Below are 21,777 nucleotides of genomic sequence, written 5' to 3'. Positions count from 1 at the left end.
AATAGAAAAGTTAGCTTCAGTATTATTAGTAAAGTTTTACTCATGGAAGTTTTAGAAGTATGTTACATGAGTTTGAAAAAGGCATATTCATGTAACTTATCTATTTTATAGTGTTGACATGCATATGAGGTTAGTTAACATGAGGCTATTTATTTTGTAATTTTGAGAAGATGCTATAATCTTGTGACTTGAACAGTAGGCTACTTGTAGAGCTAGTCAAATGAATTTTTTAAGACTTACAATTATGGAAATAGAATGGAATGTTTCATAGCTTACTCTGTATAAATTAAAACAACCAACCAACTGCCTTGTGGGAAGGAGAGCCCAGTCAACCTTTTGTAAAAAGGGAAGTTTAGATTTGTAAACTTTGCCTAATAATGGACTTTGGATTTGTTCAGGAAATGAAGGTTTTTTTGGAGACTGTGCCTTTGGATTTTCAGCCTTTTTTCTTTAAGATATAGTATTTGTTATCATTTTTATATATATATTTATTTATTTTTATTTTTTTTGAGACAGAGTCTCGGTTTGTTGCCCAGGCTAGAGTGAGTGCTGTGACGTCAGCCTACCTCACAGCAACCTCAAACTCCTGGGCTCAAGCAATCCTTCTGCCTCAGCTTCCCGAGTAGCTGGGACTACAGGCATGCTCCACCATGCCTGGCTAATTTTTTAAATATATATTAGTTGGCCAATTAATTTCTTTCTATTTATAGTAGAGACGGGGTCTCAACTCTTGTTCAGGCTGGTTTCGAACTTCTGACCTCGAGCAATCCGTGTGCCTCGGCCTCCCAGAGTGCTAGGATTACAGGCATGAGCCACGGTGCCCAGCCATCACTTATATTTTTTAATGAAATATAAATACAGAAGTGTATATGTGTGTTTGTATATGTATAGATACATGTATATAATATATAGGCATATTTTTAAACATAATAAATACCCTCCATTCCACTTAAGAAATAAAATGTTACCAATATTTTCAAAGCCCCCTGTGTGTCCTTCCCTGATTGTATCTCAACCTGTCCCCTACAGAGGAAACTATTGTCCTAAATTTTATGCATATCATTTCCTCATCTTTCCTTTTACCTTCCCACATATGGATGAATTTATAAATCATTCATTGTTATATATATTTTTCAAGTTATATTCATGCAGTACTACTTTGTATATTCTTTGACTTGCTTGTTTTCCTCAACATTTTACATTTTCCTCAACATTTTGTATTTAAACATTTCCATGTTGGGATGAGTAGCTGTAATGTTAATACATTCATTTTCATTGTGGTGTAGCTTTCCTGTAGATGGGCTTCAGGGTGGTTTCCAGTTTTTGCTGTTATAAACAGTGCTGCCACTCTTGTAAAAGTTTCGTGGTGTACTTGTGTAAGAGTTTTTCTGAAGTGTTTTATACCTGTAAGTGGGTTGCTGGGTTGTACATTCAGCACGTGTTCACCTTTTCAAGATGATGTGAAATTGTTTTCCAAAATAGTTATATCAGTTTACATACCTCCCATAACATGTTAGATTTTCCTTTGTTCTCTAACTAGTCAATGCTGGTATTGTCAAGCTTCAGTTGTATTTTTGTAAATTAGTGAGTATAACTGGTTTTGATTATGATTTTAATGTTTAACCTCTGATTATTAGTATTGTTAAATAGCTTTTCAATTATTTATTAACTGTTTCTTTTGTGAAAAATCTGTTCATGTCTTTTGTTCAGTTTTCTATTGGACTGTGTCCTTTTTTCCTTAAACTACAAGTCTTTCATTCATTTGGGGTATTTTTATATCCTGAACACTAATCCCCCATGTATGTGGCAGATATCTTTTCATACATTGGCTTACCTTTTTATTCTCTTTATAAGTGGCTTTTGATGAACAGAAGTTCTTAATTTTAATATGGTTGTATTAATCTTTTATGGTGGTGCTTTTAACATGTCATTTACAAATTCTTCCCTGGCCTGAGGTCATAAAGATATTCTTTTATAATTTTGCCTAAATGTTTTAAGTTCATTTTGACAAAATTACTTTTGATTCTTTTTAGGCAATAGAGCATATGTTCTACAGAAGAAGCATGGTTGTGGCTGATTCAGTTTCACATATAACACAGCATCTTCAACATCAGGCTCTTAATTCTATTTCTGTGGCCAAGGTATGCAAATTCCTACATATTCAGCATAATTATGTTACCAATTTTGTTCCTCAGTTTTTTGTGTCTTCTAGGTTAGTCTGTTTACTCCATTCCTTCAAATACAGTATTCTTGGTCATTAATCTCCATTATTTTATGATTTTTACTTAGGGTTATCAGGGTTATCTTTACTCTGAAATTGCAGAATGTGATTCATTAATACACCTCTATTAAAAAATGACATTGTATGCACTTTTGAAATTGATGCATCATTTTTGGGGAAATGATTTCTTATTAAATTAATACATTTTAAAGTATATCTAATACATTTGCTGTTCTGACAGTGCTAAGAGATAATGTTACAGAAGTAAAGTATAAAATGTTACCGGAAGTTCACCAGGGAAAACAGCATATATGTCTATGCTCCCTTAAATTGAATCATGGACAAGATAATTGACAAGATTTTTCTGAGTCTGTTTTTCCCTTAGAAACAAAAGTAATAATTTCTTGTTTTTTCTTAACTTTAAGAAAAGAGTAATTTCTGACAAAAAATACAGTGAACAGCGTCTTGATGTGCTCTCTGCTCTAGTTTTGGCTGAAAACACTCTAAATGGACCAAGCACAAAGCAACGACGACTTATTGTTTCTTTGGCACTAAGTGTTGGCACACAAATGGTAGGTGTCTTGCTATTATATGTGGAAGAAAAATGAGTTCTGAGATTTCACAGTTCCTCTGCCAATTGACCTAAGAAATCTATATCTTTACTTTGACTGCAGCTTCTCTTTTTTTCCCCTTCCTGATAGAAAACATTTAAAGATGAAGAACTCTTTCCACTTCAAGTAGTCATGAAAAAATTGGACCTCATCAGTGAACTTAGAGAACGGTGAGTAGGTTTGGGATATGTAATGATACTGAAAAGATAGGGCTAATAGAAGCATAGATTTTCTTTTTAGCATAGCAAGAGAAGGAATAAAATCCAGGTAGAAGAGCATTAGTTCCTTTCTGTAACTTCTTTAGCATGACCAAAGTGAGACTGTGAGTAGGGATCATATTTAGTTAGATTTGCCTCTACAGGAAGCATGTAGCTTCTGGAAGAACTCACATGGCAAAAAGCAATGTAGCCTCAGAGCATGTGACAGGCTGTGATATATATTGTGATTATTACGTTGAGTTTCTCTACTGGACTTAAATTGCTGCTTTATAACAAGGCTTTCATCTATTTGTGAGAGAATTAGAGATCCCTAACAATTGTGTTCTTATTTTGAGATATGAATTTGAATTACTTTATCAGTAGCCAGTCACCAATTTTTGGAAGCCTTATTTTTATACCTACTTGTGGCTTGTTTTCCTTTAAATTTGACTAAGCAATAAATTTTTTGAAGTGAAGGTGGGTCTTCTGAATTTTGATTCCTAGCTGAATTAAAGTTATAGCACATTTTCCAGTTGAATGCTTATAATTTAATATTTTTTGTTCTAAGAAGCTCACATCTTTGTAGTTAGTGGCATATAACTTTCCATCCTTGGGAGAAATATTGAACTTCATTATAAGATATTTAAGGATCATTTTGTTGCCTCATAAGGTGTGAAATAGTCACTTGGCAAAGATTATAGACAGATTAAGTGTGACTGGTTTTTTTGGTCACAGTTTTTAAAAACATTTTGCTTTCGAAATTGGAGACAGGTAAAATGGTGCACATGATACAAGTCTTGTAAATCTAGTCATACCAAATAATACTAAAAATGAATTTATTTCAGACTCCTCTATTTATCTGTATTGTTTTTCAAGTATGCTTTGAAACTAAATCATATATTCAGAATTTTGACAGTGTCAGATATTGGAGTATTGTTTGTTCAATTAGAATAATATTTATTTTGTGACTTTTCTATACTAATATTGGGTTAAGTGATATAGGGAGTACAAAATGAGTAAGACAGTACTCTTACCCTTACAGTATATAATGTCATTCCTTTCATATTGTTTTGGGAGTCTTCAGTTTTAGCTTTACTAATTACTGCTTTACGTTGTAGAGTCCAAACACAATGTGACTGTTGTTTTTTATACTGGCATCGAGCTGTCTTCCCAATTTATTTAGATGATGTATATGAAAATGCCGTTGATGCAGCCAGATTACATGTAAGTAGGGAGTAATATAAATAATAAATCCATCATTTCTTTAGTCACTGTAAAAACCATTTTAGTTTTAAAATAGATGACTTGATTTGTAAACTATTTTAAAATTGACTGCTAATGCTGTTCTGTAAAATGCTATGCATATCCAGTAAGTTTAGTCTGTGGTTAAATTTTATGTTACTACTAATGAAGTTAATATTAGTGTAGTTAACTTCTCTCTTCATATTCCTAATTATTCTCATTTCACTTCATTTTAGTTTATGTCATAGTCTGACATTTACTCATTAGCAAAGTATACATTATTCAAATTTTTCTGTTTCTTTATGAAAATAAGTGTTTGAATGCACAGATAGGAAAGCATTAGTGAATGTGAATATTTTGTATATTTAAAGTATATGCTTTTTAAGCTCTTTTAATTTAAGAAAGTAAAACAATTGTGGAAAAATCTTCAGATTGAAGTTATTTTCTTTCAGGATAAATAATCAACTTTTATAATACTGTTTAGAGATCTGGTTTTTCTAAATTCACGTACATTTTAATTTTCTTCTTAGTATATGTTCAGTGCTTTACGTGACTGTGTACCCGCTATGATGCATTCAAGGCACTTAGAGTCCTATGAAAGACTTCTGGATTGCTATGACAAGGAAATTATGGAAATTTTAAATGAGGTATGATGTTTCATATTTGAGATTGAAAAGCTTAAAACGTTTTTTAATACAGTTTATTTGGAAAAAAATTTTTGGATTGAAGCAGATTTTCACTGAGTTAAAATTATTTATAAATCACTATGTAGAATAAGAACTATTTTTGGTTATAGTATCACTGTATTGCTAAGTTGATCTGTAATTCCTAATTTTTAATTTAATTAGTCTAGAAATTTGGGAATTTTAAATTTACTTTAGTGTATACTACATTTCTTTTAAATTTCTTTTTATTAAAAGAATGCAAATGTAAAATGGGTTTGAATGTTGAATGCTGCTAATGGTATAAAGTTAAGATAATAACTTATCTATTAATATTTTACTGTATTTCATTTGGAGAGCTTGTGAAAGGAAGAAATTATATATTTAAAAGACATGTGTAACAAAAATAATTTGAGTGCAGTAAAGTATGCCTCTCTCTGTTTTAGTGAAGTATTATAAACAGTGATATCTTCACATTTCTGTCTAGCAATATTTTTGTTTGGGGGAGGAATTAAAAAGGAGTAAACTTAGCTGTGATGAAATTATAAAAAATTTTATGTAATTTCTTATATTAAATATTCTTATTTAGAAAATAAAATACATGGCCAATAATTTAGAACTCTATGGAGGGCAGAAAAGATGATTGATTTCATTATCTTTAGCACAATGAATTTTGTGGTTTTTTAAAGATTTTTATAAGGAAGCTTTTTTTTTTCCCTTCTCTTGCATGTTCTCATGATCTTTCCTGGAACTTTGTTGCTGGTTTCCATAAATGTTATGCTTGATGTTGCTTATTCATGTTCCTTATAATGAAGCCATCAATCATTACCTTTTGATTTTTTTTTCAAGGATATTAAAGTATTAATGAAAATAAAGGCTTAGAATTTATGTAACTGCTCTCTGACCACCCCCCAAATTATTGTTTTAAAATGGAGAACAAAGTTATTTTCACTTTCCCCAAAAAATAAGACTTTCTTTTAATTGTGTAGTATTTAGACTCTTAAAAAAATCAGTTTGTCAGTTTTTTTAATCAGTGCACGTATTATAAAACTCTATAAAGGCCAAAGCATAGACATGTAGGGAAACAATACAATTGGAATATCATTTTGAAAATTTAAAGTATCAAATCTTTTGTGAATAGCATTTGCTGGACAAGTTGTGCAAAGAAATAGAGAAGGATCTGCGACTTTCTGTGCATACTCATTTAAAGCTGGACGACCGAAACCCTTTCAAAGTTGGCATGAAAGACCTGGCCCTTTTTTTCTCTCTGAATCCAATTCGGTTTTTCGATCGTTTTATTGATATTCGAGGTGAGTGTTCTGTTTTTATTCTTAGAGTCATATTATATATATTTTTTAACCCTAACTATTTAAAGAACAAAATAAAACTTTGAGGGTATCTTTTTTTTGTTCTTTTATTCTTTAATTCCTTTTTATTTCCTCATTTTTATTTACTAGCACCTTATTTTAAAGAAAGAAATTTAACATTCAAAGACAAGTTTTTTTTTCCTTTTTAGTTTCATTTCTCTTTTGTACTGTCTCATGAATCAAAAATGTTTCGGATTTTTTTTTTTTTGTAGCTTATGTAACTCACTACCTAGACAAGACTTTCTACAATCTAACAACAGTAGCTCTTCATGACTGGGCCACTTACAGTGAAATGAGAAATTTAGCTACTCAGCGTTATGGATTGGTTATGACAGAGGCACATCTTCCTAGTCAGACTTTGGAACAGGTATAGTATAAAATGTTTCTAGCATATTCTGACTGTAGCATAACAGTGTATCTTTAGTATATCTTTTCTCTTTATATCTTTTGGTATGTGTTTATTTTTTAAGAAAATATTTGCTGTGTAAAATCTCATACTTGAAAGAGTAAAAAATTCAATGCTGCTAATTTGTCTTATGAAAGAATTTACCACAGCTTCCTATTTACCCTTGGCCTTCTGTTGAACATTTGAAATACATTAGATTTATATATGGCTTTTGAGAAACATTATGATAGTGAGGTGACTTCTGCAGTATTGTAAGAAGTTCAGTCAAGGTTGCAGTTAAGGCTTTTCAATCTGGGCATAGTATATGAACCGTAATATCTTAGGAAAAGTGGTTAAATTTATTTGATTACAAATGTATTTGTTCTTACAATGAGGAGGGCAAAGAAACATTTAGCTTTGTTAATTCAATGAGCTAATTTACAGTATGTCAGTGAGAATAAAAGTTTCTGTTATCAGTTAATTTGCATGGAATTCTTTCTAAGATAATCCAGATAATATTTACCAAAAGACATTTATTCAGTTCCAAAATTTGAGAATCATGATGATTTTTCCTACAATCTGCTGCATATAGGGATTATTTCTTGGATCAGTTTGTATATCCTTTGATTCATTTTTTTTTTTACATCTAATATTTATTGAGACTATGATAAGCATTAGACTATGTGAAAGGATGCAAAGATAAATAGAAACAGTCCCAGCTCACGGACTTACAGTCTAGTGGGAGAAAAAATGTGTAAACATGTTTTTAGATTAGAGTAGGATAAAAGCTAAAATACAAACTCAAGGAGGTATTGTGTTGCTACTTTGAGCCCTACTTAAGAAAAACTATGGAACGATCTGTATGATACCGTTGGGTATTAGAGTAATATTTGAAGAATCAAAGATTCTTAGTAGATGACTCGTACATTAAAAGTGGTCTGGTGTGATCAAAAGAAGTATTAAAACTTGGAATTAGACTTTCTGAAATCCCAGTGTTCTGCCTTTTCCTAGCTATTTGACCTCAGGGAACTCCCTTACCTTCATTTTCTTCACCTGTGGAATTTAAAAGAATAAAACCTCATTTTTGAGAATTACATATAAAGAACCTTGCAGAGTACCTGAAAAATAGTGTGTATTTTATAAATGTTACAATATATCTTGACTGTCTTTTAGAATCTGGCCATTAGTTTACTTTGTAAAAAAGATGTAGAGAGGATCCTTGGGAAGATAAATATTCTCAAGGATGGTAGGGAAATGATTGTGGGTCATGGATCTTTGAATATTTAAACTTAACTGTTCGTGTCTACACAAAGGGGATAAAATAATAAGCAGCTAGTCTTCCCTCAGAAGACCATCCTCATTGTATGTGTCAGAAGACTTTTGGCTATACCTTTTATAGAGTTCTTTAAAATAACCTAAAAATATTAGGAAATGTAATATAATCAATAAGTTACTATATTGACACAAGTTTAACTGCTTAAATTAATAGTAATAGAACTTCTGTGTGGATTGTGTTACAGGGCCTTGATGTTTTGGAAATTATGAGAAACATTCATATATTTGTGTCTCGATACCTCTATAATCTCAATAATCAGGTGAGTGAGTTTCAGAAATTTTTTAATGTGCAAGGATATGGTGGGAATGCTGAGGGAAGGAATTGATTCTCAAGGGTGAAAATTAGTAAAATAAAATAATTGCTTAGGGATCTTGTTTATTAATTGGAACAAGAAGTGTTTTGGATTTCAGGTTTTTTTGGATTTTGGAATATTTGCATTATACTTACCAGTTTAGCATGCCTAATCTCAAAATCCAAAATCTGTAACACTCTGAAACTCTAAACTTTTTGAGCACCAGTATAATGCTCAAAGGAAATGCCCATTGGACCATTTTGGATTTTAGATTTTCAGACTGGGGATACTCAACCTGTATTGTCTTCTTGAATGGCTTTTAAATTAAATTATCTTTAATGAAACAGATTCTAAAGTTTTCTTTGGATAACTGACCAGTGTTTGCTATGGGTTATGTTGTTACTGAGTATAAATTTATTTCATTGCAGATTTTTATTGAACGAACAAGCAATAACAAACATTTGAATACTATTAATATTCGGCATATTGCTAATTCAATTCGAACACATGGCACAGGAATCATGAATACAACAGTAAGAAACTTTCTTTGGGGAATGGGTGGGTAATAGATCCCTGTTTAATTTAGTAGTTTGAAAGATGGTTTTCTCATAGAATACTCTGGTAAATATACACTACTAGTTTATATTCTACCTAAATTTCCTTTTTTTTTTCTGGTTGGTAATAATTAAAAATATCTGGCACTAAAATTGTGTTGGATATGATGGGAGTTGTGATAGAAGAGGCACTTTAGGATATCTTACCATCTCAGCCATCATTTTTAATAACATTGGTGATTTTGAGGATAGCATCACATACATATATACACACGTATCTGTGTTGATTCTCTGGTATTCTCTGAAAGTTACTTTGAAAGTGAATTATTGATAGTTTATTTAATGTTATTTATGTCTAATTATTTGATGTCCATATAAATAGGAACTTAAAAATATTTTGAATTGTCTTAGAAATGGGCAATCACTTGATGAAGGAATCTTTTGAACTCATGCTATTTTTTCATCTGTGGAAATAGAAGTCTTTGAATTTACGTGGTTTTCAGGGCACGGTTAAATTCTCCTTAAGGAGAGAAGAATGTGAATGCTTAAGTAGTAAAATATTATTAAGCAGTTTGGAGTGGGGAATAGAGAGAAGACTAGAAAGTTAAGTTGGGTTCATTTTTGTATACAATGGGGAAGCCATTGAAGTTTTCAAGCTGATGAGTGATATGATTGGAGCTCCATTTTAGTGATTACCAATATAGAAATGAGTAGTAGATAGAGTTTTAAATTTAAAATAAGGAATCATCCATGTAGAAATCATGTCTGAACCTTTGAGGATAAACACTGAATTTTGGAGGATAAACTCTTCCTTGACCTCTGTCATCTGTCATATATTCATGTAACAGATGCAAGTGTATCTTATGTGTCTCGTGCACTGTCTGGACACTAAGGTGAGAAAAACATTTTTCACATTTCCTTGACATTTCCTGCTGTCAAGGTAGTTACAGGGATATAGATGTTAATCAGTTAATCACACTAATGAGAGTTGGTTACTGATGTCTGTTGATGACAAAGTGAGCGTAGAAGGATAAGAATCAAAGGGTGGTAGAGGTACCCACTCACAGTGAGAAGGATTTAAAAACTGCAAAAGAGATTAAAAAAACCAAAGAAACAGAAAAAGCAAGGAGAGTACAGTGTTTAAGCCACAAGATAAGTTTTGAGAAAGCACCCATTTCTATAACTGGATGAATGAAAACTGAGTAAAAAGGGTATACATTTTTTCAAAATATTCAGTGATATTTGAGAATGGTGGGCATGGACATGAGTTTAGGGCTTCCATCTGCAGGTTAGAATTAATCTTATGCTATTTCCATCTATAGATTAGAATTAATCTTATGATATTTTGACTTTAATCTCAGCTCATATCTCACTTTCTTAGGATTTTCTGAGTCTGTCAGGGCCTTTTGTTATTCATTCTCAGAGGATGGCACACTTCTCATTTGTAGAAATTATTGCAGTTGAGATTTAATAATTTATTTAACCTTATCTGTCACCTCTGCTAGAATATAAATTTCCTAAGGACAATGATGATGTCTAGCATGAGAGCAGCCACATTGCTTTGCATCTAAGAGGTGTTCAGAAATATTTATGGGTATATAATTGAATGTTTAGTGTCTTCCTCAAGGAAAGTTTACTTCCTTACTTTAGTATCTTTTCTTATATTGGTATCATTCTAGACCTTTGTAGATTAGTAATAAGTAATCTTATTGATGGAGGAACATATTAATAAAACTTCTGACTAGGGTCTTTGGTCTGGTTTTATGATTCTCATCACAACTCTTAGTCCTATCATGAGAGTATTTTTCATGTTTTTCTTTCTTTTTTCTTTTTTTTTTTTTTTTGAGACAGTCTCACTCTCTTGCCTGGGCTAGAGTGCCGTGGCATCAGCCTAGCTCACAGCAACCTCAAACTCTTGGGCTCAAGTGATCTTTCTGCCTCAGCCTCCCAAGTAGCTAGGACTGTAGGCATGCAACACCATGTCCAGCTAATTTTTTCTATATATATTTAGTTGGCCAATCAATTTAGTTTTTTATTTTTAGTAGAGACAGGGTTTCAATCTTGCTCAGGCTGGTTTCGAACTCCCGATATTGAGTGATCCTCCCGCCTTGGCCTCTCAGAGTGCTAGGATTATAGGCGTGAGCCACTGCACCCAGCCTCTTGTTTTCTTTTTTTAATAAAAATATGTAAGAGGAACTTATGAGATGTTCTATAAACTTGGGCAATAAAAAACTTTTTAAATATTTTAGGTCCAACATGAGTTAGACTTTATTAATAGTACTTTTAGATAACTGTTATTCAGTAAGATTGATTTGAATTAATTTTTATATTGTCTTTCAATTTTTTGAATTTTAATTTTATAGGTTAATTTCACCTACCAGTTTCTGAAAAAGAAGTTCTATATATTTAGCCAGTTTATGTATGATGAGCATATCAAATCCAGATTGATTAAAGATATTCGGTTTTTCAGGGAAATCAAGGACCAAAATGATCATAAGGTATGCTTCCTATTCTTTTTAAGGTAGTCTGATTCATTCTTGGAGTATAAGGCAGATGTTTATGCTTACATTCATTGTTTAGCTCTCTGTTGGGGTTTTAGTTTTATTATTTTTTAGATCTCACCTCCAATCTCCTTATATTTTCTCTTATAATTTTCCTACACTTTGCATTCTCTATAGGCTTTAGCATAAGAAAAATTAAATGATCAGTGTAGCCAGATGCTCCTTTTCTTTATTTTAAAATATACAAAAGCAATGCATGCACATTTTGAAACATTTAAAAAATATAGAATACATAAACTAAATATTCTTCCGTCATTTATTTTTTTCCTCTCAATTCTGTTTTCTGGAGGCAGTTGTTAACAATGAAGTGTGATGCCTTTCAGGTATCTTTGTGATAAATATACATATTTACATGTATATATTGCTTTTATATAGCAAAAATGGAGTAATAACCATACATACTGTTTTATAGTGTGCTCATTGCATGTCAGTACATATAGATCTACCTTATTCTTTTTAAGAGTTGATAATATAGATGATTAATACATGTGCTGTAACTTATTTAACCCTGTTATATTGGCCAGTATTTAGGTTTTTCTGCTTTTTCACTGTTACAAACAGTGGTACAGATAACATCTTTTCACATCCATTTCTGAGTAATTGTAGACTATTTTGACAGATTCCTTTAGGAGACATTTCTAGGAAAAAGAATATAAGCATTTAAAATTCTGGTACATATGGCTAAGCATTCCAAAAACACTGCACAATTGACATTGCCATCAACAATATTTAAAAACAATGTTTTGCCTTCACCATGCTGAGTTTTCCCATAGTGAAGTGAAGAGCCTGTTGAATTGTTAAGTGGTAACAGTGCATATGCATGTAACCATGTGGATAGAGAACCAGCAGGCTTAGATGAGTCCTGTGTTTGATTTGCCACATACAGAACTATTTTAATAACCCCTCTTAAGATTCACCGAGTTCCAGCTGTCTTGTATAATACTTGCTAGTTCTTTTCAATGTCAGAATGGCAAAATATTAATTTCTAGTAATCTAATAAAATTATAGATTATAATTATCAGAGAATATTAATTATTTTTATTGGAGTAGAAATTACTAGTATTCAGAGATAAATGATCATGCAATTGTGTGATGGTAACTAGAAATTTTGACCCAGTTGATGTGTGTTCATTAGGAAGGAGTGTGTTTATATAAGTCCCTAATACCTGTTCAACCCACAGAAACTTGTTCACACATTTGTGAACAAATGTTTCTGGAAGGAATTGGTTTCTTTTTTCTGTCTGATAGGGTAGTTGGGTGTTAAGAGACTAATAATGGTGGTGAAACTTAAGTTTGTGGCATTGATTAATATTCCCTTTAGCTAATGTATAAAAGAAATAATTTATATTGATCTTGAACATTGGTAGTTTTTATCCTACATATTTCTTTCATTAGATTTGAGTGCTTGCTTCTTTTTTAAAGCACAATGAAATACAGAATTAGAAAGGGGAGTTGGCGTGGTTATTTTGGTAGGCATTTTATGCTTTACTTGATGTCTTTATTAAAAGTCTTAATATGATCTCTTCTAGTATCCTTTTGATAGAGCAGAAAAATTCAATCGAGGCATCAGAAAACTTGGAATAACACCAGAGGGACAGAGCTACCTTGATCAGTTCAGGCAACTAATCAGCCAAATTGGTAAGTTATTATAAAAGTGTTGGGAAATAAAATACAAATCCAAAGAGTCTACCTCATGTATTAAATATCTCATACTATTAAACAGCTCGTTATTTGAATGCCTGAGGTCAACTTTATTCTCCTATGAGAATTGTCTTACCAAAAAATTTTTAAATATGATTAGACAGTTGGTGCAGAAATAATTGATAGACTGTAGACTATTATAAGTTAAATAAAACCTTTTCAATTAAGTTAAAAACTTATTTAATAACTAACTCATCTCAAAGATCATATTAATAATTAATAAATACTTGTTGGGTACCTACTGTGTTCAAGGTACTGTTTTGACAGGCTTCTAAAAAAGATTTCCTCAGATTACAGCCTAAATGTGAAGGTATAAAATATTTACATGAAAAGTTAATAATTTAGGTTAGTAAGTTACATATAACTTTATTTAAAGATAAAGTATTGGATGTTATAATTTTTCTGTGTTACACCATTTCACTTATGCATATAATTTATAGTCCTTCTGCCTTATAAGTAGAATTTGTCTTCTGAAATATAGTACATTATATTTAAAAGCAAGAACTACATTTAAAAATAATTACAGATTAACAAAATTTTATACTTGAGCTTTCACATACATCATCTCTATTAGTGTAATGCTGTGAGATAGGCATGTAATCACTGTTTTAAAGATGAAAAAAGAGAAACTCAGAGAAATAAATGATGGTGCTGAGACCTAAACCAAGATTATTCTAAGTCCAAAGGTGTTTTATATCTTTCACAGTTTATATTAACCAAGCAGTTAGTAACATCTTAGTGATTATATTTTGGGAAAATTATGCCTCCTAAGGTTGATTCATTCATTTATCAAACATTTACTAAGGGCTAGGCATGTTGACTCATGCCTGTAATCCCAGCACTTTGGTAGGTCGAGGTAGGAGGATTGTTGAAGGCCAGGAGTTCTAAACTAGCCTGGGCAATATAGGAAGAGCTTGTCTCTATGAAAAATTAGCAGGGCATGGTGGTGCAGACCTATAGTCCAAACTACTTGGGAGGCTGAGGCAGGAGAATCGCTTGAGCCCAGGGGTTTGAGGTTACAGTGAACTGTGATTGTGCCACAGCACTCCAGTCTGAGTGACACAGCAGGACCCTGTCTCTAAAAAAAAAAAAAAAAAATTTACTAAGCATCTGTTATCTCTATAATGGCAACTTTTCTGCTAGTTGCTGGGAATACAAATGACCTTTGGTATCAAGGGGCTTTAAATTTACTAGTGGGAATGATGTTAACAGCATTTAGTTCTATAGTAAAGTCATTGAATGTTAAGTTTTATGTAATTAATTGGTTTGTGTATTAGACATTTCTGTTAGGACAAGAACTTAAAGAATTATCTTTGTAAATTTTTTATTTTAAACCATTTAATATGAAGTAATGCCAAATAAGTATTGTTTTCTTCAAGGAGACATTTGATTTCACATTAGATGGTGAACTTCTGGAGCAGTAGTTCTTAACCCTTTTTGAGAATCTGATGAAACTGTAGGTTGATTCACTCAGAGCTAATGGCCATGTGCACACACATACACACGTAATTTTGTTTATAACATTTGGAATCCAGATGCTTAAAGCTAGATCCGTGTACCTCAGATTAAGAGCAGTCCTTCTAGAGCAGTGTTGCTTAAATTTTATTCACCACACCAATATCAGATTTTCTGCATTATGTGAGCACTGCCTATACTATTATTTGTTTCATGTTTTTGTATTTTTTGAAAGTATAATGTTGTCCTATGAAATAACATTTTGTTAAATCATGGGCCTTAGTATGCAAGTCATTTTTCCTCTAATGCACACCAAAATATATGACCACTAAAGTGTTCTTTGTGTGCCATCTTACGTCACCTTGATTATCACCTGGATGCATTCCACAATTGGGGAATGTTATCCTTTTCATTTTGAGCATTTTGCTCTTTATTCTCTTCTTAGAAAATGTAAATTATTTTCTCTTCTTATTAAACACTGTAATGTGCTTTTGACTGTTAAATATCTTGAGAAAAGGACTAAAGAATCTCAGACCTGGGAGCAAAATGAAATCTTTTTGACTAATAGCCTGCCTGCTGAAATAATACTACTACCACTTATTGAGCAGTTACTGTGTGCCATGACTATTCTTAGTGTTTTACATGTTTTAACTCATGTGAAACCACAACACTTATGAAGTAGGTATTATTTCTATTCATTCATTCCACATGTATTTATTTAGGACAACAAATCTTTCTAGGTGCTGGTGGTATATATGCCAGTAAACAAAGTCTCTGCCCTTATAGAGCTTAATTCAGCAGATGAGGAGACTAAGATACAAAGAGATTACATAATTTGGTCTGAGTCTTACAGCTACAAGTGGCAGAATCCAGATATGAACCCCAGGTAGTTTGGCTCTTAACCACTGTTCTATACTAGCCTCTCCCATTTTGATGAGCTAAACATTTGTCTGACAGTTTTGAGGAAAACAGTGAATCTAGACATTTGATTTTTCTAGGATACACATTAAAGTTTACCGTTCTCTCTCACACTGGGATAGACCTTAAAATAGTTTCAGTGATAATGCTTTGTAGGATTGTTAAAAACATCAGATGAGATAATGTATGTAAAATACATGTTATAATGATTATGAAATATTAACTGCTTGTTTCCTTTTCATCTGTTCTTTCTCCCAAGTAATTTCAATTCAGTGCACTTATATATTGGATTTTTATAGTGTGCTGGGACATGCTGGCTCTAGGGATGGAGGAGTGAAGACAAGGGCCATACTCAGGGATCTTGCATTCAAACAAAAATATATCATATGTTAGTGATAAGTGCTAGATAAGGAGATGTAATGGGGCTGGGTGGTGGTGTTCAGGGAAAGTGTTCATATGATGACATTTCAGTAGGGACCTAAATAACATGAGGGAATAAGCCATGTGGATATCCAGGGAAAATGTATACCAGACAGAGGCAATGGTAAGGGCAAAAGCCTGAATCTGCTCAGCATTTTTGAAGAATAGTAAGAGGCTGGAAGGAGAACACTTGAGTGATAGGACATGGTATTAGAACAGCAGCAAGGGGCAAGATCATGCAGGGCTGTGTTGGCCACAGAAAGACTTTGGATTTTATTCTGAGGTGGAAAACCATTGAGTTTTCAGAAAAGGCATGATATGCTCCAACTTAGTTTTTAAAGACTCACTAGCTGCTATATAGGTAAAACATTGGGGTGGGGGCAGGCAGAATGTTAACAGTGGAAGTAGGGAAATCAGGAGGCCATTGTCTGCTGCAGTGGTCCAGCCAAGAGATAGTGTGCTGGATTGGAATAGGGGGTAGCTATTGTGGGTGGTGAAAAGCGGTTTTTCAAGACATTTTCAAGACAGAGCCAACATAATTTATCTACTGATTGATATAAAGTGTGAGAGGAAGGAGTCAGGGATGGCTTCAAGGCATTTGGCCTGGGCAACTGGAAGGATAGAATTGCCACTTTATGAGATAGGCAAAATTTGGGTATATAGATCTTGAGTTGGAGTTGGACACAATTTAAAGTTTTTTTTAGACACATAGGTATAGGTATTGGATAAAACAGTGTAGAGTTCAAAAGAGGAGCCCAGGCTGAAGATATAAATTTGACAGGCATCAAATAAAGATTTCTTGATGTCTCTTCCAGTTCTGTGTGTGTGTGTGTGTGTGTGTGTGTGTGAGTGAGTGAAAGACTGACTCTTAATAAGAGAGTAAAGAAACTACTGATACTGTAATTTTAAAAGTTTAATCATTTTAATGTAGTCAGCATTTAATGAACTTAGTTTATCAAGTGAAAGTTACATTTTTTAAATATTTAATATAGATGTATATGAGTATATACGTTTATATTTTAAGTGCAGAAATATGCAATAGTTTTACTTTGGAATAAGAACTGAAGTAAAATATTTTGGTACTTAGTAGAAACTTTGTAATTGACTATTATATGTAACTGTATTCCTGATTATTATAGTTTACAGTTATTTATATAAATATCTGATTTTTTTGGGTGGTTTTTAAGGTAATGCTATGGGCTATGTACGAATGATAAGATCTGGTGGTCTTCATTGCAGCAGCAATGCCATTAGGTATGTATGCAAACATCATTTTTGCCTTGTTTATGCCATTTAAAAATTGTCATTTAAATCTGTAAGTGATATAGAGAAGATATTCTTGATAATTTGAGATAAAATGTGGAGACTATTCTAGTTAGATTTTTTTTCTCCTTAAATTTTAAGACTTCAGCAGACTTTTGAAAATATTTATTTCTTTTAAGGTTATGGGTTATGAATGAATGTAAACATTACATGATTTTAAAGATTAAAACTTAATTGTTTGATTAGTTTCAAAGTGAGGATATGAATAATATTACTGAAATGCAAAGTTCTTTCCAAATGCATAGTTGAAAATTTTAAAGCCCTGCAGTACCACTTATACATTATACAATATGTCAATGTACATACAATATGTCAATGACATACTTATACAATATGTCAATGTACATATTTTACTTGCCCTAATAAATTCCTTCCCATATTCTTATGTAGATTTGTGCCTGATCTTGAAGATATTGTAAATTTTGAAGAACTAGTAAAAGAAGAAGGTCTTGCAGAAGAAACATTAAAAGCAGCAAGGTAATCTAATTTTAGAATAATCTAAATTTGGAGATTTAAATACGTGTTTATATAAAACATCAAAGAGACGATTAAAGGAATGTTTATATGCCAGTGTTTTTAATTATACAAATTATGGTCTCAGTTTATGAAACATGTTTTCTTAAGACTACGATATTCTAAGATCTTTCCAACTTCACTAAAGAAGGATCTTTTAGGACATGCTGTTCACTTTGGCAGCCAATAGCCACACATGGCTCTGGAGAACCTGAAATGTGGCTGGTCCAAATTGAGATGTGGTCAACTCAGATGTGTGTAAAGTACACAACTAATCTTTGAAGATTTTATATAAGAAAAGGAATGCCAGATATCTCATTAAATTTATTTCACTTGTTTTTTTTTACTTACATCTAATCTAGAGCAGCACTGTCCATTACAGTAGCCACTACCAAATATGGCTATGGAACACTCAAAATGTGGGAAATGGGACTGCGGAACTGAATTTTGAATTTTATTTCATTTAAATTTTAATAGCTAAGGGCTATATTATTGGACAGTGCAAGTTTACAAACTTGAGTCATTGGTGATTTTGTAAAGTAACTTAAAATTGTAGGCATGCAGAATTGTTAAGACTTAGTTTAGAAAAATGTAGATTTTATTATTAATAATTATAATAGTTTATTGAATCAGGCATGAAGGGGCACCCCTGGACAGTGATGACAACCTGAATATCAAAACAAATACTGGTAGAAATAGATTATGTAATACATTGAATAAAAAAAAGAATCCATGAGTCATAGTGATAAGAAAGTTTGAAAGAGGAGAATGAAAGTTCTTTTTTACAGAAGAATGCCTATTAATAAATGCAGAAGAGATGAGACAATTTAGGGGAGAAAATGACTATTTTGTGACCACCACTTACAGTACTTGAAAAGGTTTTGGAGAACAGATTATTCATTCAAAAAGTTTTCCCACAAAATTGTTTATTAATCACAAGGGGAAAACTGTGTTTACAATGGAGAGAGGAGTCCCACCTTAACCAAGTGATCCAACTTAGTGTCACCAGTAATGGGACAGACTGACAGTTATGTGGCTTCCTGATGCATTGTAATGGCAAATACGTAGTTTCTACTCTTGCCAGAAATGTTTACTCTGAATTTATTATGAAGAAACTATCAGAATGTGGGGCATTCTATGAAACACCTGGCCTAGACTCTTAAAAAAATGTCAGATCTTGTGAAAAAGAAGTCAAAGAGACTGTTCTAGAAGAGGAGAATAAAGAGATAATAACCAAATGTAATGGATCATGCTTAATCATATCCTAGATAAGGAAAAAGATAGCTGTAAAGGACATTTGGGGAATAAATGGGAAGATTTAAACATGGATTATATTAGTTATTATTGTATTTTATTCTTGGATATAGTGTATTGTGACTTCATAGGAAAATGTCTTAGTTCCTAATAGTTTCATGCTAAAGCATTTATGGCCTAAGTGACATGAGATCTGCAGCTTTCAGATGTTTTAGAAAAATAGATAAAACAATTGTGCCAAAATGTTAACAAGTGGTGAATCTATTTTAAGGGCATATAGGTGTTCATTATACTATATTTTAATTTTTTGATAGGCTTGAAATTTAAAAAAATATACTGGAAAACATGTGTGCACATTTTTATGAGAATAAAGCCCAGCACAGAAGCTTTGCTCTGCAGTATCCTTTTGGATAGCTTAGTTCTTTGCCAGATTATAGAAGCCATGTGCAGGGTTAAGTCATGTGCCCGAAAATGGTTAAAATAGATTGTCAGCTGGGTGCGGTGGCTCATGCTATATTTTGAAGCAGTTGAGGCAGTGAGAGTGGGATATGTCTTTTAAAATCTCTAGAGTAAAGCTGACTGCTAATTGCACGGTCCAGATTTGTGCAAAGGAGCGGTTGGTTGACCTTAAGTGAAGGAAAGGTCATGTCAGGTGAAGTCAAGGAGTGTGTCTTGATAATGAATAGATTATCCCTGTAGGCGGTGGAGAACTAGAGCAGGCATTCTTATCCTAAGGCAGTGTTTAAAAGGTTAGTAGATTTCTGCTTCCAGGAAGAGATAGTTGGATCTCTTTGTATCCTGTGAATCACAAATGAGAGATTTCTACCTTCCAATGGTGCAGAGATGATAATTTGAAAGTGGTAGTAGCTATACATGAAGATGTAGGAGACAACGCTAATGTGTCCAAAAGTTGAAAGGGAAGAATTAAATTCTTGAAAGAGGGACAGGTTTAAGTTGAGGTGAGGAGATGTAGGAGAAACATCAGTGAAGAGATTTAAGATGAAGAAGAATTTATTTACAATGAAATGGGGTTCTGCGGGTAGTACTGTGGGAAATAGAGACATTGAACTATATTATTTTAAGCCCCAATGTGCTCTACATATTATATTTTATGGACTAAATTAAAATTGATCAATTTCTGTTCATAAGAAAATGAGTTTATTCTGAATTCCAAGAAAATTTACTTAGAAATATCTTATAATGTTTTCTGCTTTTTGGGTTCTCCTATCTTACCTAATAAGAGATGTATTTTTAAAAAACCACACCTTCTTTTGAGAAAGGAACCAAGTAAATAATTTTTTGCTTTTTAGGCATTTGGATTCAGTCCTCAGTGATCACACACGAAATTCTGCTGAAGGCACAGAATATTTCAAAATGCTTGTAGATGTTTTTGCTCCAGAATTTCGAAGGCCAAAGAATATACATCTCCGAAATTTCTATATCATTGTTCCCCCTCTGGTGAGTATTTTCGGAACCTAAAATGAATTTTTTCGAGAAAAGTATTAATAAATCTGGTTTCTTTGTAGCACGAAATGCACACAGACTACATTACTGGCTTTCTGGTTGTAGATAAAACTTAATGTAATCTCAGTGAATGTTACTTAGAATTTTTACTTATGCTGAAGGAGACTCCATTTATAGTTAAGATAGATTGTTACTTGTTAGTAAATAATAACTGACAGAGAAATCCTAGTGTTTTTTAAATTGTTTGACTGTATGCCATTGAATGTATACCATAGACTCTTTCGGTGGAATTATATAATCATTTTAAGTGTTTAAGTGTTTGATGTAGACTAACTTTAGCTGTTACAATATGAAGTTTTTTCTAACATATCTCTAAAAGATATTGTTTGAGGATAACATCTCTTTGTTGGTAATAAATATTAACATGTAGACAGAATTTTTTTTTTTTTTTTTTTTTGAGACAGAGAATCACTTGTTGCCCAGGTTAGAGTGAGTGCCATGGCGTCAGCCTAGCTCACAGCAACCTCAAACTCCTGGGCTCAAGCAATCCTCCTGCCTCAGCCTCCCGAGTAGCTGGGACTACAGGCATGGGCCACCATGCCCGGCTAATTTTTTCTAATATATATATTTGTTGGCCAATTAATTTCTTTCTATTTATAGTAGAGACGAGGTCTCGCTCTTGCTCAGGCTGGTTTCGAACTCCTGACCTTGAGCAATCTGCCCGTCTTGGCCTCCCAGAGAGCTAGGATTACAGGCGTGAGCCACCGCGCCCGGCCAGACAGAATTTTTATAGTTTTCTCCTTGTAGTATATAATTTGTTCTACTCTGATAGTTGCCATCTGAAAATAACTCAGGTTACCAAAAATTGAATTATAAAAAGTTGTTCCATTGGGGGAAATGGAGTTAAGAGTTTAGAGAGGCATATATTAGCAATAAGAGTTATTTTTCCCTAAAGGTTTCTATAATAAGGTTTTTAAAAAATTTATAAATGGATAGCTCTAAAATCTAAGTATCACCAAGTTAGATTTTATTACATCTAACTTGGATCAAGAATAACTTTTCATATTAGTGGTTGAGTTGTTAACACATATCTTCTTGCATATTAAACCATTATTACCTATTGAAAGTAGCTAGCGTATAGATAGCTTTTTCTTCATGAAGTTTATTTCTTTTATATTTTTATTAATCCTCTGTCATAATTATAATTATGACATACAGAGTTGTCCCTATTCATCTGATAAGCATCTTTTCATCTTAAGATAATGTAAGACTAGAGGTTAGTGTCTTATTTGGTAATATTG

The 21,777-nt window shown here is 32.5% G+C and overlaps 1 protein-coding gene across 5 annotated transcripts in view; it reads left to right on the top strand.

Moving 5' to 3' along the window:
- The window catches only part of WASHC4 (WASH complex subunit 4), a 57,285-nt gene that overhangs the window by 28,290 nt on the left and 7,218 nt on the right, over nt 1–21,777 (top strand). For 4 of the 5 annotated variants that reach the window (XM_076007067.1, XM_076007066.1, XM_076007069.1 and 1 more), the window contains 14 exons: nt 2,034–2,141; nt 2,647–2,793; nt 2,923–3,002; nt 4,148–4,253; nt 4,802–4,918; nt 6,075–6,243; nt 6,513–6,667; nt 8,206–8,280; nt 8,742–8,846; nt 11,231–11,365; nt 12,958–13,066; nt 17,110–17,176; nt 17,636–17,722; nt 20,323–20,470. In XM_076007067.1, the coding sequence (XP_075863182.1) occupies nt 2,034–2,141; nt 2,647–2,793; nt 2,923–3,002; nt 4,148–4,253; nt 4,802–4,918; nt 6,075–6,243; nt 6,513–6,667; nt 8,206–8,280; nt 8,742–8,846; nt 11,231–11,365; nt 12,958–13,066; nt 17,110–17,176; nt 17,636–17,722; nt 20,323–20,470 (1,608 nt within the window). The other variant, XM_076007070.1, reaches the window with a different exon arrangement.

Source organism: Microcebus murinus, chromosome 10 (genome assembly GCF_040939455.1).
Source record: "Microcebus murinus isolate Inina chromosome 10, M.murinus_Inina_mat1.0, whole genome shotgun sequence".
In the NCBI taxonomy this organism is placed as follows: Eukaryota; Metazoa; Chordata; class Mammalia; order Primates; family Cheirogaleidae; genus Microcebus; species Microcebus murinus.
The sequence above is the reverse complement of the archived record's forward strand: the minus strand, read 5'-3'. Positions and strand labels throughout refer to the sequence as shown.